Below are 18,018 nucleotides of genomic sequence, written 5' to 3'. Positions count from 1 at the left end.
TTTTCTGTATTTAATGTCAATTAACACAGCGAATGAATAATATATGTGACATATGTACATATGCATATTTTCCATTTAATAAATTGTTGTAGTTTAGGTTAATCTTTGCTATGGCTTTAAGGGACTGAGATAATCCATGATACTGTTTTTAATTAGACAAATTATACTGTGGTAAATTAGATAGCAGAGGAACTTTTTTTTGTAATCAAAATGGATCTGGACTTCAATCAAAAGACCTGCAATCTTACAGGTTTTGTTGTGTATCACAGAGATAGTGGTTTGATGAATGTTAAATCAAGCTCTTGCTTTAGCCACTAAGGTTTGTTTATTTAAAACTAAAATATGGGAAATATTGTGGTATCTTTATGGATCCTGGGATATACTAATTTTTATGGCCTGGTCCTACATATAATCAAAAATGACAGTACTTGTATTTAATCACCGCTGGGTGGCAGCAACTCGCCCTACAGTTTGTAGTTTGCATGTATGCCGGATATACAGCGAAGAAGAATTAGCTTCGTCTCCGCTGCAGCAACAGAAGAAGAAGGACGTCGGTCTCCATTTGTCATCAGTTCGTTGAAGCAATCGACGGCCTGGACGACAATTCTCTGAAATATCAATACTGAGCTTGAAGAACAAGCAAGCAAGGTGGGTCCTAAAGGAATAATATCTACGCGACAATGGTGAAATATATAGTCAGTTAAGTGTTCTGTATTTTAAAGGATGCTACCCAGCTGCAAGCTAACGCAAAGAAACCGGCTTTTTAACGTTAATGTTAGCCAAGTTAGCTCCGAATAGCGTCACCCTGTGAGTGGTCTTTTGCGATGGGCTAACACTGGATGTAACGTGAATGGTTTTTAGCCCGCTAATTTATTCACGCCAACATTTACGTTACAATGCGACCGTTCCCCTGAATTAATTTGTTTATTGCAGTACAGTCATTTTCAATACTAACGTTACTTGTTTATGTTGTGGCGTAGATTGTGAAGGCCTAGTGATGGCTATAATTAGCGGGCCACTAGCAATCACACCACCCAGTGTTACTTGCCCCAGGTTTGACGTAAGCAGCCATCTTTTAAGTACCGTCACTGAAGCACCGAAATAACACACTCGCCAACATATAAACGATCACTTTTTTATGTGGCCATGCGCTCATAGATTTCTAATCACTGTGATTTCCAGGGTTCAACGTTAAGGGTTGTTTCACTTGCCCGGTCGGGACACTTAAGTGGGTCAGAAATCTACTTGCCCGAAGTAAATTTTTACTCCCCCAAACAAATAGTTTTATTTATTAGCCGTTATCAAATAACAACAAAACTAATTGTCATGTTTTAATCTTCATAAATAAAGTAAATGAATCGGAACACGGACACAGTGTGTTGTAGATGCAAAGCGACAAACATTATTGTATATCGAAAATGGTATGACAGTCCTCCTCCTATCTAGAGATGGACTCTTTAACTGTGAGTGAGTGATAGATTATCTAAATAAACTTTTGTCTTTACCCGCCGCCATTTTCTCGTGAGTAGGGATGGGTGGCGTTAGGATTTTATTGATACTGCTATTCTTATCGATGCATTTATGGGTTCGGTTCTCTGTCATTGCTAAATAATTGATTTTTAAGAAATATATTATTTAATAAAATTTCAGAACAGGATTAGAATTGAATATTTTAAATATAACTAAATGTTTCTAGAGCAGCAACAGTATTTACAACAGCAAAGTAACTTTATAAACTCATTAATATCTCACTGGATATGCGTCAATGTGGTGCACTTTGAGAGCAAAATTAAGAGGCTAGATCTATGAAGAATTTTGTGCTCTAGTAAACAATTTAGTCTTAAACACATTCAGGGTTTTCCCTATAGGTTTCTGGAGGGCTTAGATGCTCCCCCAAGAAAATTTGATGTTATTTGACTAAAAACTGCATTTTACATAATTTTTGACAACTGTCATTACAGCATTTATAAAAAAACACACAGGTTGTAGTTTTTCACATTACACAGATATTAGTAGGACAAAAGTGAATCAAACATGCTCATTGACGAAGTATGCGGGATGCCCTGAAGTAACCCTTCACATTTTTGAGTGACCGCACTGTGCTCCATTTAAAAAAAAAAAAAAAAAAAATAAAATAATTACAAAATAACATTGGTTAAACAAGGCTTATAGTGAAGGGATTTGAACTATGATTTGCTCATCTTCTCAAAGTCAAACTCAATATCTCACTGAAAAACAAATCTAAAATGTCAGTAAAATAAATAATATTCTTGACATCAAAATACTGAGTGAAGTTTATCAGAATGAAGAACAGACAGTAAGTATCAGTCCATCCTCCTGTCCTCTGTCCTCCTCCCTCTGGTGTGATCACGCTTGTAGAGAAAGAGAAGGGGCTGGTTTGTCTCAGCCAGCAGTAAGTTTACAAGAATATGCAAAATTTTAAGATCAGTGGCAAACTAAAATAAGCAGTTAGGCTACATACAGACAGCTTTTGTTTTAGCTTGTTTGTAACAATTCTGACTGGGAGTGAGAGGTGCTTTGGTGAAGCAACCATGCAAAACACAACGTTAGAGATCTTATGTTGTTATGATAAGTGTAAAAGTATTTTCGGTTCACTTTTAAAACTGAGGCGGGACAAATTAGACTGTGGCGAACTGCACTTACTTACAGTAACGAGCATAGTTGTTGTCAATTCGAGTAATCTCCACTGCGGCCTGATTGGTACTGTGCACGTGCAACTCTCAGCAGAGATGAGAAGGAACATGCTTACATACTTTCATCAGCTCCTTTTTTAAAAATACGTTTTATTCTTTTTTACTACTTGCCTGATTGGGCCAGTGATTTGCTAGATTTATTTGCCCAACACAACATTTTACTTGCCCTGGGCAATTGGGAAATACTTTATTGTTGAACCCTGTTTTTGGGTTGTGCAGTCAAAGTCCAATTCTTATCAGTTATGTTATGATGGATATCTGTTGTTATACCTGCCATTGCCAAGTCAAAAGTAGTGCATTCATGTACCATCATGAAATGATGCAAACCTTTAACTTTGCTTCCAGATAAGATACTACTGACTTACAAACATGTGGGATGGACCAGGACCAGGGCAAGGACCACGGGGAGGACCACCCTTTCGGTAAAAAAACCACCATTCATAGGCATAGATTTAAGACAAATGTCAATTTGTATTTCAAACAAATCAGTAGTCTTAATATATTAATATGTATTCCAGTGGTGATCATCGTGGAGAAATGTTTGGTGGCAGAGATCGTCCCATGCCTGATTATAGAGGTAGAGATGGGATGAACATGGGTCCCATGGGTCATATGGGCCCAAGACCTCTAGATCTACCACCTATGGATATGAGGAGGATGGATGGGCCACCCATGAGGGGCCGTGATATGGACCCACGAGATATGCGAGGTAGAGAGCCAAACAGAGATTTTTTTAGACCTGGAGAAGAGCCAGACTTCAGTCTTAGAAGGCACTATGAAACTGCCATCAGAGACAAACTGATGAATTCTTCTGATTTCCCGGGACCAGGTAGGAACCCAGTAGACATGGGGGGGAGGGGTATGCCACCACGGGAGCCAAACAGCAGATTTATGGACATGAGAGACAGAGAGTCATTTCATTACGACATGCCACCGTTCAACAATCCTAATATTGATGGAAGAAGAGGGTTTCCCGTGGACAGAATGGAGCGAAGTGATGGATTTAGGGACGTGCGTGACAGGCCCCCAATGGGCATCGGTGACACTGATCGCTTTGATATGGACTTACCTCCACGTGAAAGGAGGATGATGGACACTGACAGAAGAGGAGGGCCGCCTGTCAATCCAAGAGGTGGATTTGATTCTGATACAGATTTCAGAAATCGTCTTGGACCATCAGCTGAATTTAGAGGTAGGGATCGATCTCCCTTAAGATTTGGAAACAGTGATGTCTCTCCAGTGGACAGGGCAAGATCAGACATACCTTCAGATGTTGCTGGCCCTCAAAGATCAGAGTTTATGGGTGCAGAAGTCAGAGAGAGAGAATATACGGATTCAAGTGGCAGTCCCCTTATGGATTATCGAAGTGGTGAAGAGATGACTCTTGCAGAGGAATGGAAGAACCGTCGAAAGGACAAGAACCCGTTCTCAAACATGGGTAAAGGTATGGGAGGTGTACCCGAACCCAGCTTCCCTGTAGGTTTTGGCAGAGACGTGAATGTTAGAGATCCACCACCATTTCAGGAAAGGAATCGGCCATCTGTTGAATTCCCAGGGAAAGATGCTGGCTTTCCTCATGGTGACCAATTTCCTGCTATGGAGCTACCATCAATTGGCAGAAAAGCTCCACAAGACCATCCACTGCTGGAAATAAGTACCCATACTGGCCCTCATGGGAGAGAAAATGAGAGTAAACATTGGCTTGGAGAAAGGGACCCAAAGCATAGTCAGAATAAATCAAATCATGACGAAAGACCCCCTTACCATAAAGAGAAGAATCAGATTCAGGTGCCAAGTGATTGTTTTAAAGGGCTGAAAGATATCCCACACAATCAGGTACCTGCCAGGGATAAGATGGGGACTGAACGCGATTTCCAAAGCAGCAGCACTGTACAGACAAGAGACCAAGACTACAGGGACATCGATTACAGGACAGGGTCCGGGAGGGCTTTTGATTACAAACGCGAGGCACTTCAAGCACCAGAGAAACTCATCAAAGAGTCTAAACCAATCACACCTTCAAAATTTAGTGAGTCTGGTTCTCAGGTAGGTGTATTTTGATTTGGTTGCTGGTATTTGTTTATAAATGCTTTTATTATAATATTTTGATGTGTCATAACCAGAATTTTAATCAAAATGTATGTGAAAGGATCAAGATTACAGGAGTGCATCAGTGGAGGACAAAGTTTCCAATACAATATCCATAATTGGTATTCCAAAGACTGCCACAATGGAGCAGGTAATAATCAGAAAAGCAATTTTATGTGTTAATTATTATGGTTACCAGACTATGTTTATTAGTTGGCATGGACAGCCATCGCATAACTCACTCATTTTGAAATTGTCTTTTGTAGATTCTTGGTGCCTTTGCCGTCCGTGATGGTGTGCCAATGCAGGGAATGAAAATCAAAAATGTTGTGCCAGGTAAGCATTAAGTTTCTTTGTGGAACTGTTGGGGCAGTCGATCGCTAACATGTCCCTCGATATTTCGCTTTTACGACATTCGAAACTCCGCAATCTTTTTTATTTTTTATTTTTCTTGGTTGCTTTTGTTGTTGGTGGTCTGTGTGAACTCGCTCAGTAAAGAAGGAAGGGGGGTTCTGTTATTCCATGCTTTTTCATGTCTGAGGATGTGGGGTCATTGTCAGCAATTAGAGGATTTACCAAGGATTCAATATTAGGAGCTTTGGAAAGTGATATTCATTGTCAGTCACAAAAGATCTGTGACAAGTGACTGAATGTGTCCTTCAGGGACACATTATGTAAGTATTCTGATTGAAAAAGAATGTTAGCAAACCTGAAATGGAGACCGCCTTGTTAGTGCTTTGTTCATCCTGCTGATCCTAACATCTGCTTTTTAGAGTGGAAGTTTTCCACAGTGGGTCGCTGTAGACTTGGTTATAGATGATGCCAAGCCTTTTTGTGAAGATTATGTCTCAAAGGCCATTCATTTAGCATAAATATGTCAAAATGTCCATCACAGAAAGAGATATTAGGTTCCTTTTTTGTAATTTGATATAAACATGAATAGTAAATCTTTCTGTCTCCATGGTGCACACCACGCAGTCGTTCACTGCCACTGGTCTGGAATATCTGTCTGTTAAGGCTTGGTTTTATTAAAGCCTTTGCTGGCAAAGTCTGATACGACATCAGTCATGAGAAGACTGAATACAAAAAAGCATAAACAGAATGTGTTTTCCTGAAAAGGTATGTGTGTCAGTAAAAGTGTAAAATTCGCTCACACTGATCTCGATGTATTCACGAACTGCTGTCTTTTCTGTTTTAGTGGGTGACTGTCATTACTGGCATTGACTAACAAAAACCCATCTGTATTTCAAATGCTGTCCCCAGGTTACAGCTACGATACGGCCTATGTGGAGTTTTTAAACCTCGAGGATGCAGTCCACTTCATGGAGTCCAACAAGGTGGCCCATCCTCGTCACTCTACGAAGGCCGTCTCTCCCATCAGGATTATGAGGGGTTGAGAGGGCATTTAGTAGATGGGGGAGGGGGAGAACCTGGGAAGGGGTTGCTATTACTTTTAGTAAACTTACTTTGGTTAAGGACATGAAGATGTCAGTTGTTGACATTTTTAGATGCTAATATTTTAAACCTATTTTAAACAGTTGGTCCTAATTTTACACAGATTAAATTGTAAGTACTTATCCACAAAACTATGATAGTATTTCAGGTTACTTGTTTAGTACTTAAAAGATTTAGAAAAATTATTTAATACTTTTTAACTGTGTATGTGCACAGACATACAATAAGTTTCTCTCCCATTGTTTACTTGCCCCACTAATCCTAAATTTTAAACTTTCAACCCCAAACTGCCAAAGCTTGGAATAGATTTAACCAGAAATTACAGATGTTTGGGGGTAAAGATCTGTCCTTACGTGGGATTGTCTTTAACAGTTAAGAGGTTTTTTTATAATTTTAGGAAGACTTTACGATGATATTGCCGATGAAGGTACTGTACGTATCCACCATTTCCTGTGTTGTGACCATTTCCTGTGTTGTGATTTAGCCTTTTAAAGTCTTCGTGTTATAAAATATTTGCTTTGAGATCGAAGAAAAAGGTTCTGTTACTGCTTCAACTAATTTAAAGTCTTTCCTTACGTGTGTTTCATAAAAATTTTTCACATCAAAGGCAAAGTGAATTTTCGATCAAGTTGAATATTCTCTTAATCTGTCTTACTACAGTGGTATGAGCCTAAAATAAACATTTTGTTGTGATTTAATTGCAATAAATGGATCAAAAACATTGCATTTACATTTGATGCCAATTTGTAATCTGAATTCATGCGTTAGGGACAAAAGCAAACAACTTTGCCTCAGGGCTGTTTGGTGTGAACACAGAGACTCAGTTATTTCCCTTCAGTTATTTCGTAAATGGCTCAGGCAGAAAATTCAGCCCTGCAACACTTAAAACAATGCAAGGGTCTGGTTGGTTGTGGGGGGGGGTTGTTTCAGGTACAGGTGAGACATGAAATAGGATCCGGAATTCCACTTGAGTAACAGATCCGCGAGATTGAACACACATCAAATGCCAAAACACTCAACAACAATTATTTTATCTCTACTCGCGACAATTGTGATGTAAACAGTAGAAATACGGTCGTGTTCCAAAGTAATCTACCAGAAATGTGTATATAATTGATTGGCTACCGCAGCACCTTGTCAGCGGATGTCACCGGCAGATGAGTTGAACCTCGCTCAACTTTTGCCGGACAACCCTGCATTTTTTGCTGGAGCCCTTGCGTTGGCACCCCTGCTGCCGTAGTGGCCTCATTCAAGCGAATGAGAAAACTGCGTTTTTTCACCAAAGGTTAAAGTCAATCTGAATGCGGCATTACTACTGAGAACCCTGCAGTTACAGTTTAGCTGTTAATATATTGTACCCATTTTGTTAGCTTACTTGGCAAGAGAAAATTACCATTTTAGAGATTAGAAGTAGCTTTGAAAAATAAGATTTTTTTTCCATAGTAATCTTGGGACAGGTAAAGCATTGTAGTGATCACAACTTTGGTATAATGTTCTCAGCCATTTACGGGTCTACATTGCTCCTGGGAGTTTTTAGCTACGCTAGCGGCGTGGCTCTATGGATGACATTTTCGGTCTGTCTGTCAGTCGGTTTGTCCACCACTTTGGTGCATACTGAAATATCTCAGCTATTGGATGGATTCTCATTAAATTTCGTACAGATATTCATGGTGCCCGGAGGATGAATCCTAATAACTTTGGGGATCCCCTGACCTTTCCTGTAGGACCACCATGAGACTGAATTTGTGGTTCAGAGTGAAATTTCTGAACAACTGTTGGACGGATAATCATGGGCTTTGGTGCAGACACTGTGGTCTTTGCACTTTGGTGATCCCCTCACTTTTCATCTATCATCAAGTCAAAATCTTAATTTGTCTTAATACTTTGGTTTATCTATAACAATTTATTTAAGAGTTGGGTTTTCTTCACATTGAGCGTTAACGCCTCACAAAAGTGCTAGTGTGGCTGCAAACTCTTCGTCTTGTTGTCTTTAGGTCTCTGCGGCAGTCATTCTGTGGCAAAATTCTTTTCACTAGTTCAAGACATTTTCAGTCATCTGTGACTTTCCTGAAGAGTGCATGTCCTCATGGTCTCTTGAACTCATCGTCAGTGAATTTTGGACACCAGGATTTCTTCTTTATTTTTTAAATTGCTCTGAGCAATTTGTTAAAGTTCACATCTTGACACCATGAACGAAGAATCCAACACTGGCCAGGATTGATGTGCTTTGATCATGTCTGTAAAACATTGGAGTAGCTTGGGATCAGTTGAATTGTTGCTGAAATGTGTAGTAGTTTATTGTTTGGCTCTGCTATTTCTATTAGAGCATTTGGTTGAACACAACTTTATTTTCACTTTTGGCCAATGTTCTGCAGCTTGTGATAGCTCGGGATAAAAACTAGATGATGCAGGTATTTGTGTGGTCAGTAATTTTAATATCATCAAAGACTTGAATACCCTATCATGAGTGGTAAAGGATGGTTTTTGCTTTGTGCTTTATGGTATGGCTTTATGTATGGTTTTAATGGTTAATTTTGTTTTGTGCAAATGATGTACTGATGTAATTAACCACTGTGGATTTAAATCCATTTGAGATGCACAACCTTCATCAGAATTATGGATGTTAAAGACAGTACTACCAATTTGCATAGTACATTTAGATGTGTAATAAATAGAGATGCCGTGAACTTCCCTTTTGAAAGAGCTCATTTACTCACACTAATGCAGTCTATTCTTGGAAATGTGGTATTTACGATGGCATAGTTCGGTTTGTACACCTTACCCTACTGGGAGTGTGGTTCTCATTTGGCACTTCGAAGTTCTGTTGTTTTCTTTTGGATTATGCTATCAGCAACTATTTTGATAATTGATTGTTGTCATTTTCAAGCAAAAATGCCAAACATTCCCTAGTTGCAGCTTTTAAGTTGTGAGGATTTGCTGATTTTCTGTGTATTGTGTGATAGTAAACTGCATATCTTTGGGTTTTGGTCAGACAAAACAAGCAATTTGAAAATGTTACCCTGGGTCATAGGAAATTGTGATGGCCACTTTTTTCTGATATTTTCTGGACCAAACAATCACTTGATTGATTGATAGAATAATCGTCAGATTAGGCGATACTGAAAATAATTGTTAGTCGCAGCCCTAATTTGTAGTTCCCTTTAAACTATTTAGCGTAGTATGTGAAGCATGATCCTTGATCTGGGCTTTGCACACCACCATAGGCTAAGTTTTCGCCCGTTTGATTCTCAGCAGTGAAGAGGAGGGCTAAACCTGCCACAGTGCATGTTGGATGTCATTGGTATTATAGAAGATATGTCACCTATGTTGTATGATGCTGATTGATCATTTCAGTTCTTCTTTCAGGGATCCCTAAAGGTTGGCACTAGAACAACATCCATGAAGTACATCCAGCCAGACGAGCTTGAAAGGGGTGTTAATGTGAGTGCTGTGACAGAAAATGATTAAAGGCACTATAAAATCAAAATGTATTGTACCTGTATTATAACATCTCTCGTGGTAAATTTAGCTTAATTTACACAGTATTATCAGTCACAAAACAGTCTGCATGTGCTGCTCGGGTGTGAAAAAGATGTCCCTCTGGTGCCCTTAGTTTGGGGATCTACTAGTTTAGAATTGTTGAAGGATTCTGAAGCACTCAAGGGGGTAGTGATTTAAAAAGCCTTTAATATCTCATGGCTATTTAGTCATAGTAACAGTTAAACACATGCCTATGCGTTTCAGCTTTTAAGGCCTTCATCAGGGCAAACACAAAATGGTCGCCTTTTGAGCTGTTTTCTTATATATTTATGCAAATAGTCACTTGGTCAGTATGGACAAATAAATTGTCATGTGACTAGTGTAGACAAGTAGTCACATAACAGACCATGTTCAGCAAATGAAACCAAACAACAAAAATCTCACATAATGTAAGGGAAGAACAGCAATCCATAAATAGAGAAATATATACAGAACATCTTAATATTTAAGTTTTCAGTACATACACAGTATTACACAGTATTATTTCAGTACAACAACAAAGCCATACAATAATAACCACTCCATTGCTCTGAGTTTAATGGCTCCTAGCGCAAGTTAAAAATAAATGAATGCCCAGCCACTATTTGAGAATTTATGCTGTCTATTCACCATGTACAGTATCACTTCACCATATTGTTTAAAAGTAATTAAAAGTGTCCCTTCCTTTCTCTGTGAATTAGGAGTCAGATAACAAATTACCTCAACTCCGGGAGCCCCAGTTGCCCAGACCAGATGAACCTTTAGAAGAGTTGAAGACCAACCTGAATGGGTCCAAACCAAAAGACCCTATTGAGCCATTGTCCCACAACCAGTGGCAGCGTAGCTCTGACTTGACTCCAGAGGCCTGGCAGCAGCAGGTGGACCAAAAGCTCCAACAGCAAGAAACTGAGCAGCAGGCAGAATCTTGGGGCAACCGCAACCTTCCTCATCACAGTTCACACCAGTCTGACTCCGTCTTTAGAGATAGCAAAAGTATGTTGACTTAAACTCCTGGGTCTTCTCTTAAGCTTATAGCCATAAACACTAGTAATCCATGGACATATTTGGTTGTTGTTTACCTGAATTGGTTATGAATTACAACAGCACATAAGTTTTCCTTTGTGTCACTGCACAGCCATGATAATAAAAAATGTGAAGCCCACCACCACAGTAGAGACTATCCTGAAAGCCTTGGATCCCTTTGCATATCTGGATGAAAGAAATGTTCGCCTAGTCAAGGCCAAGCCACCAGGAGCTAAGTGCTTCTGCTTCGTTGACATGGACTCCCATGAGGTACCTAAATAAATAAATAAATAAATAAATAAATATATGAATGCACACAGTTTGCTGTTGATTATAATTTCATGTTTTATCAGAGTTTGTGATTACTGTCTTTTGTCGAGTGTTTCCCTGTGATTTCCCAGCACTTAGCATTGTCTTCTTTTGTAGCAAGTGACACGTCTGGTTGAGCTCCTCACTAAACCCAGACCCCTTTATATTGATGGAGTCAGAGTTTATGCTGAGGTCGCAAAACCACTGAAAAACCAAAAGTAAGTCACTATTTTGCAAGGATTTTCTTATCAGCTATGTCTAGAGAAATCTTATCTAAATTGTTCCTGATGATTTTCTGTCTGTTTCAGTTTCAGAAGAGACTTTGATAAACCAACCAGTTCCATCCTTGGGTATCCACCTGAGGTCAGCATGATGGGGGTAAGTTGTGGTATATATTGTATTGTTTTACAAAGTTATTTAAAAAGAAGTTGATGATGAGTTATTTTATTTATTTATTTTTTTCCCTTGACATTTCAGCAGCAGCAGTACCCACAACCTCCACAGTACTCGCAGCCTCTGCAGCCACCTGCTGGTGCCTCTGCTGGAATGCAAGGTGAGACTTGCTCAGACACACATTCTGGTATCTTGGTCCCTAGGCACTGTTTATTATCTCTAAACTTGAACATGAAACTGTTTTAAGTAGTCCCACATGTTTGTCAGCAGGTGATTTGATGACTGGCAGCACTAATCATGCTCTGTCATCAGACCCCAGCACTGGACAGGTAGGTTACAAATCAAAAAGCAAAGCTGTAGATATCTTGTGTCAAAGCTGGGCAGTAAACTGTACATCTCCTCTTAACACCTCGTAGGGAGTTGGCTACGGTGAGGCTCCACCTGTGGATCCGTCGTTCCAGGCTGGTGGACCCCATGTGCCCACAGAATCAGCTGGGATGACAGTCACCGTAGATGGATCACAGACCTACATCTTTGGTAACAACAAATCAAGCTGTCAAATCCAGAAAAAAGTTAATCATCTCCTGTCTACATTGTTACAACATTGTAGTAAACTACTCCAGTATAGCTCAGTGTTGTCATTTTACCAAGAGTAAATGGTGACAAACTCCTGCACGCTTTCTGCACTTGGATTTAACTTAAATCTGACATTTTAGGAAAGTAAGAACTCCAGAGAAAAGGTCTTAAATGTATAAATGTTTCTAGGTTTTTATGAGGTTTTAAAGAAAAAGGAAAAGAGAAAGCAGAACACGTCAGTGCGAGGCAAGGAATCTCAATCCAAACTCTTCTCCTGTGGTGGTCCCTGTGGTAGCGGAATGTGTTACCAAACTCAGTTCAGTCATCAGAATACCTTGTCTGTCTTCAAAAAGCATTTGAAGACCTACCTCTTCCGAGAGTACTTACTAAGCTAATGCTCTTTGTGTCTCTCTATCTCTTGATCTTTCTCTAGCTCTACCTCAAGTCAATTGCTAGGCAAGCCTTGTGTCAAGTAGAATGTGGAACTGAGTGTTGAGGCTCTTTTTCTCGAAGACTTCTCCTTGATCTATTGTAGCTTGGATTGTACTTCCATTTGTACGTCGCTTTGGACAAAAATGTCTTCCAAATGAATAAATATAAATTTCATATTTATTTGTCCTAATTCCTCCAGGCTCTGAGACTCCAGACATGACCAACTACTTGTACGATGCTACGTCAGGCTTCTTCTACGATCCTGAGACAACACTGTACTATGACCCTGGCTCAAGGGTGAGAATACAAGACAACACAGTGATCCAACGCTTTCTCTGGCCTCTGAATGGACAAGAGTAGCTAGTGTTGTAATGTTGTATATCCAAATGTAATGTAGGTGCTGCAGTCAGTAATCTGCCAGAGATTAATAAATACTGTACAGCTAATACACATCTACCCAGAAGTAATTATCCTCTAATAAAAAATGTTTTTATGCACATTTATTGAACAGCTTTGAGCTTCCGAGAAATTAGAAGATCTTAATGGAATTTGTAAACAGTTTTAAAATCATATTGTTTTCAATAGTTGTTAGATGTGCGTAACAGTTGTAATTTGTGGTTTCACCTCACAATCAAAGCATACACAATTACCTCCTACTTTTATTTTAGTGACAACAATACTAAAAAGCTTTTCTTTCAGCTGTGTCACTGAGTTGAAGATTGACAAATGACTCAGTCTGGTGGAGTGAAATGTATACCTAAAAACCTAACCTAATCAATTATCCAATGTGTGATTTTGAATGGTTTCTTAATAAGAGGACAAAGACTACCATAAATGTGTCTTAAATGATTGGTTTTGGTTGTCAATTTATTGTCATCATTGTCCCCCCCCCCGTATTCTTGTGTATAGTATTTCTACAATGCTCAAACCCAGGAGTACATGTACTGGGATGCTGCTTCAAAGACTTTCATCCCAGTTCCAGGAGGGAACTCTGCAGAGACCCAACCTGTGACCATGACTGTTGAAGACCAGGCCATTCTTTCCAACCCAGCAGCAGATGCTCCTCTGGAAATGAAGAAACCATCGGTGCCTGCCCTCACAGCAGCAGTTACAGCACCAGTTCCCGTTTCTGTTGCCAGCTCTGATTCGGAGCCTGTCCCGACTTCTACAGCAGCTGCTGAGAAGAAAGACGACGACGACTCTACTAAAAAGGACAAAGACGAGAAGCCGAGAAGTCTTGCTGCTGTCAAGGTAGTGCTGAAATTACAATACCGGTGCACAAAATGTGAAATACAGATGTGTAAAGGACAGATAGTTAAGAAATGTGTGCCTGTTTGCAGATCATGAAAGATATGGAGCGCTGGGCAAAGATCCAGAATCGTCAAAAGGAAAGCGTCCGCGCCGCATCACCATTGCTGAAGACTGGAATGGACGATGATAGGAGGCAATCCAAGTCTGCTGATGCTGGTTTCGCTATCTTTGAGAGGAAGGTTAGGGACGCACCTCCAACAACCACACCTTGTCTATTCTGTGCATTAATTTTTACAATGAATGTAGATATAAGAAGTATTTATTTATTATATCTTGTAAGGATTTTTTTGGCCCTGTCCTTTGTCTACATCCTTAGATCTCAGGTGGAGATGATCTTTTTAAGAAGCCCCTTGCTCCTCCTAAGAAAGATGAAAAGTCAAAGGTAAGAATCCTCCTGTTCATCCCACTTTGCATACCTCATATTCTAACTGCATGGTGTTGACCCTTTGGTCATACCTGACTCACTTTGATTACTTTCCTCAAAAATTAAATAAAGTGGATAGACTAGTATTTATACTTTTTTTCTTCATGATAAATTGTGTTGTCTTTAGCATTTGTCTGATTTACTTCTCCAGCGTCCAATGGGCTCACTTGGTCTTCTGGCATCAGACTATGCAGCTGGAAGTGATGAAGAGGTTGAAGAAGATAAGGAGGAGGCAGCTAAAGGCAGTCAGGGTGGCCAGTCTGAAGACAAGGACAACAAGCTGACAGACTGGAAGAAGATGGCCTGCCTGCTGTGTAGGAGACAGTTCCCCAACAAGGACGCTCTGCTCCGCCACCAGCAGCTTTCCGACCTGCACAAAGTACTACCTATTAGCCTCTGTATGAACAATAGTTGACAGTGACCCTAAAAGTATAGCCTCTAATACTTGATGTATTGTCTCAACAGCAAAATATGGAAATCCACCTTAAGATCAAGAGGTCAAAGAAGGAACTAGAGGCGCTGGAGAACCAGGAAAAAGAAGTAAGTGAAAATTAATGGTGTAGGGGTAAAAAGGCTGAGGAGAGTATCAGGTTGTCAGTTGATTACTAAAGGTGGAATGTGTCCTTCACAGCTAAATGCCAAAGAAACCTCCAGGTCACCAGAACAGAAAAGAAGAAAACACCATCAACAGCCGCAGCATCATAATACCTGGGCTGGAAGCTCCAGGTAAGTGCGCTTTAACCAATGGTGTTATTGAAATGGGAAACAAAGCATTTAAGTGGTTCTATTATGAACATTTCTGCCTGAACTGTTCATTCTCTATGTTTAGGGAGATGAATAAAGTCAGTGATAGACCTGGTTTAGGAGCTGAACCTGTCCCGGTAGGTGTGAAACTTTTATTTCTTTGCTAAATTTCATGTGGTGTTTCTTGTTAGTTTATTAAACATTTCATTGCACTTCTCTGTTTAGCAGAAGAAAAAGAAAGAGCCTGTAGTTTGGGACCATGCCACCTACAAACAAGCAGTACGCAAGGCCATGTTTGCACGGTTCAAGGAACTCGAGTGATTTCATCTGAACACATCCTCACTTTGATATGTGAATTTTTAATGACATGCTTGCCCACCTTGGCATGAGAAATCCCTTTGACTGTCGTTATGTTTCTCTGCCTTGGACATTATCACACTATAGAGCCACAGTATTCTACACTGAAATGAAGAACTGTGTGGTCTATAAATCACATTACAAGGCTACTGTGGAGCTAAAAAGACTATTTGACGTCCCCACCAATGTATGTTGTATAGAAAGTGTTTATTCATGCCGTTAATTTGAGTATTTTTGCCCATGTCTTCGTATGTAGACTCGTGAAATGTGTCCAGGTTGTCTTTTTTAAATGATACTGTCGCACTGGCCACAATTACATTTTGTTTTAAAACTGAGCAATTTTTTTACATTTTCATGTGTCTGAATTGCTATTATATGTACACATTTTTAAGTAAAAAAAAAAAGTATGGGATAACCACTCTGCTTCAAAAGTGTTTGTTTTACTGCTGTTTTAATTATGTTGAATGTGTTTTGCAAGAGCCCAGTTTTAGTCTGCAGTAGAGATCTGTGCTGCATGCATCTCATGGTCACTAGGTGGCAGCAAGGAACCATGTTTTGTTTTGATGTGAAGTATCCAAGCAAGAATGCTGAATCAAATCATCAGTATTTACCAAGTTTAAAGAGAAAATATGAGAAACTTCAAGTGGATGTATACATGCAGTTAGGAATTTGTCCCATGGATTCCAGTAAAGACTGGTCTTGCCAACTTGCTGTATGCATTCTCTGCCTTTGACACAATTTCACTTCATAGTAGATGCAGCTTTAATGTTCCCCAGTTGTGCACTGCAGGAGTTAGAACATGAAGCCTCCCCCCTGACCTTTACTGATATGAAGGAACCGGCCCACACCCTCCCTATGGCGGTGGTTCAATGAATGTAGAGGATTGCATGGGTTTAGTGTGCTGACATACTAGCTCCTCTGAGAGCAGTAACAAGAACACTGGGGAGTCTGAAGAGCTGCAGTCAATGACAAACAGCAGAAACACTGGAGAGCAGGGAGCCAACATCTTTTCATCTGTGCAAGAACAATCATGCTTCCTACTTTGTGTTTTTATATTTTTGGACAGTAACCTAATGAGGAAAGTGAGGCCTGAACAATTAATCCTGCAGAAATGTCAACCAACAGATATCTTGCATTTTGCTTTCATACCTCCCACGGCCCAGGTGGTGGCTTGGCAACAAAACTGAAGAAAGCGCAATAAACAAAACCACAGTGATTTATGTCAGGTTCAGGTGTTTTTGCAGTGAAACCCTGACACATCAAATTGTCATAGCTTTTCAGCTATAAAATCTACTTTAGGAACCCACATTTGTATTAAAAGGGTAGTGTTTTAATCTCAACTCTGACTCGCAGGAACAGAAGCATTAACTCTACACCATTTTGATTAAGTAGAAAGCCATTGGAGCAGAAGCTGAAGAACATTTGTAGGATTGAAAGTGAAACCTCCAGCCTGCTGTTTCTCTAAGCAGCATTCTTTCAATCTCTATACACCCCTCAGGAGAGGAAAACGTTGTTGTACTGAGTTTAAACTTGTTCTGTTCATCTTAAGTCTACATGTCTGTGCTCCTTACAGAGACATTTAATTATTTTTATCTATCTAATGTATCTCCATTCCTACCGATGTAGTCTAAAGATAGTCATCCAAATTTCCCACAACTTTTACCACATATTAACTTTACAATGAGGGAAAAGTTGTGAATAGCATGTGATATCTTTCCTCAGTTACATTCTTCAGAGCAGACAGGTTTTATCAAGTGAGCTAATGTTTTTGATGTGAAATGTTTTGTTTAAAATATGCCTTTTCTGTTTACACAGAAAAAACAAACAAAATTGAGCACATTTTGCAATAATATAATGAAAAGAGGGACTACATTTACTGCCATAAAATAAAAAAGGAACACCATTGTACCTATTTGTCTATTTGCTGGTCACAGTACTTCCATGTGTCCTTGAAATAATGGACTGCTTGCATGTCTGCTGAAATCCAAGGTGTGCTCACATCTTTAGATGTTATGTCTTTTAAATTACTTCTACTATTATTCTACTACTATTTGCTGTATTTTTTTTCTGTCTGTCCTGCTGGTAGGTTGAAATGATCACATATTTTACTTTCATGTAGGTCAGTATATCCTATGACATCAATCAAATTAATAAATTTTCAGAGCAACAGATTTAGGCACACTATCTTTGTATTTGCATATAGAGTAGTTATTACCAAGAACTCACATTGACTGTTTGATCATACAGAAGAATAAAATACACATTTCAGATTACAAGCACAAAACTGCCATTAGATAATGGAACATCTTTGCTGATACTAAGATTACTGTACCATCCAGATCCTATAAAATGCAATTGTGTAACACAGTGTCAACAATATTAGTAGGTCTTAACCTTTTGATATATACAGACATCTCAAATAAAGTCACTGGGTGAGGGATTAGCTGGCATTTCCTTTTTTTTTTTTTTTTTTTTTTTTTTTACCCAAATAGCAAAAGGGGTGGGAGCATTTGGAGGAGGAATATCTGCCTATTTTCTGTTATTTTCTGTGGACTAATTTCCATTCCTCTTTTCTCCATTCTGTCACAAGACCCCAAAGACACCCCCAGCTCCCAGTGACAGATGTCGTCATTACCCAGTCTATGGAATGAAAACGAATGTGCAGTTAGTCTG

At 39.4% G+C, this 18,018-nt stretch overlaps 1 protein-coding gene across 5 annotated transcripts; it reads left to right on the top strand.

The window, feature by feature from the left end:
- The first annotated feature begins 498 nt into the window (after positions 1-498).
- LOC122885435 (RNA-binding protein 6) lies at positions 499-15,763 on the top strand. 5 transcript variants are annotated; one of them, XM_044216545.1, is made up of 23 exons: positions 499-648; positions 3,060-3,136; positions 3,233-4,760; positions 4,864-4,953; positions 5,069-5,138; positions 6,066-6,139; positions 9,624-9,698; positions 10,478-10,769; positions 10,912-11,069; positions 11,226-11,326; positions 11,417-11,486; positions 11,589-11,661; positions 11,769-11,830; positions 11,918-12,038; positions 12,709-12,806; positions 13,419-13,760; positions 13,850-13,999; positions 14,137-14,202; positions 14,396-14,623; positions 14,710-14,784; positions 14,876-14,970; positions 15,074-15,125; positions 15,214-15,763. In XM_044216545.1, exons 2-23 carry the CDS (start codon positions 3,084-3,086, stop codon positions 15,307-15,309), a joined length of 3,969 nt encoding a protein of 1,322 aa, XP_044072480.1. In that variant the 5' UTR covers positions 499-648; positions 3,060-3,083; the 3' UTR covers positions 15,310-15,763. The 5 variants fall into 5 exon arrangements, with proteins under 5 accessions (XP_044072480.1, XP_044072461.1, XP_044072489.1 ...); XM_044216526.1 differs by having other exon boundaries at positions 11,586-11,661; positions 15,217-15,763; XM_044216554.1 differs by having other exon boundaries at positions 500-648; positions 11,772-11,830.
- The last annotated feature ends 2,255 nt before the right edge of the window (positions 15,764-18,018 follow it).

This window comes from Siniperca chuatsi, linkage group LG2, assembly GCF_020085105.1.
Source record: "Siniperca chuatsi isolate FFG_IHB_CAS linkage group LG2, ASM2008510v1, whole genome shotgun sequence".
Taxonomy (NCBI): Eukaryota; Metazoa; Chordata; class Actinopteri; order Centrarchiformes; family Sinipercidae; genus Siniperca; species Siniperca chuatsi.
This window is presented reverse-complemented; position numbering and strand designations above follow the sequence as displayed.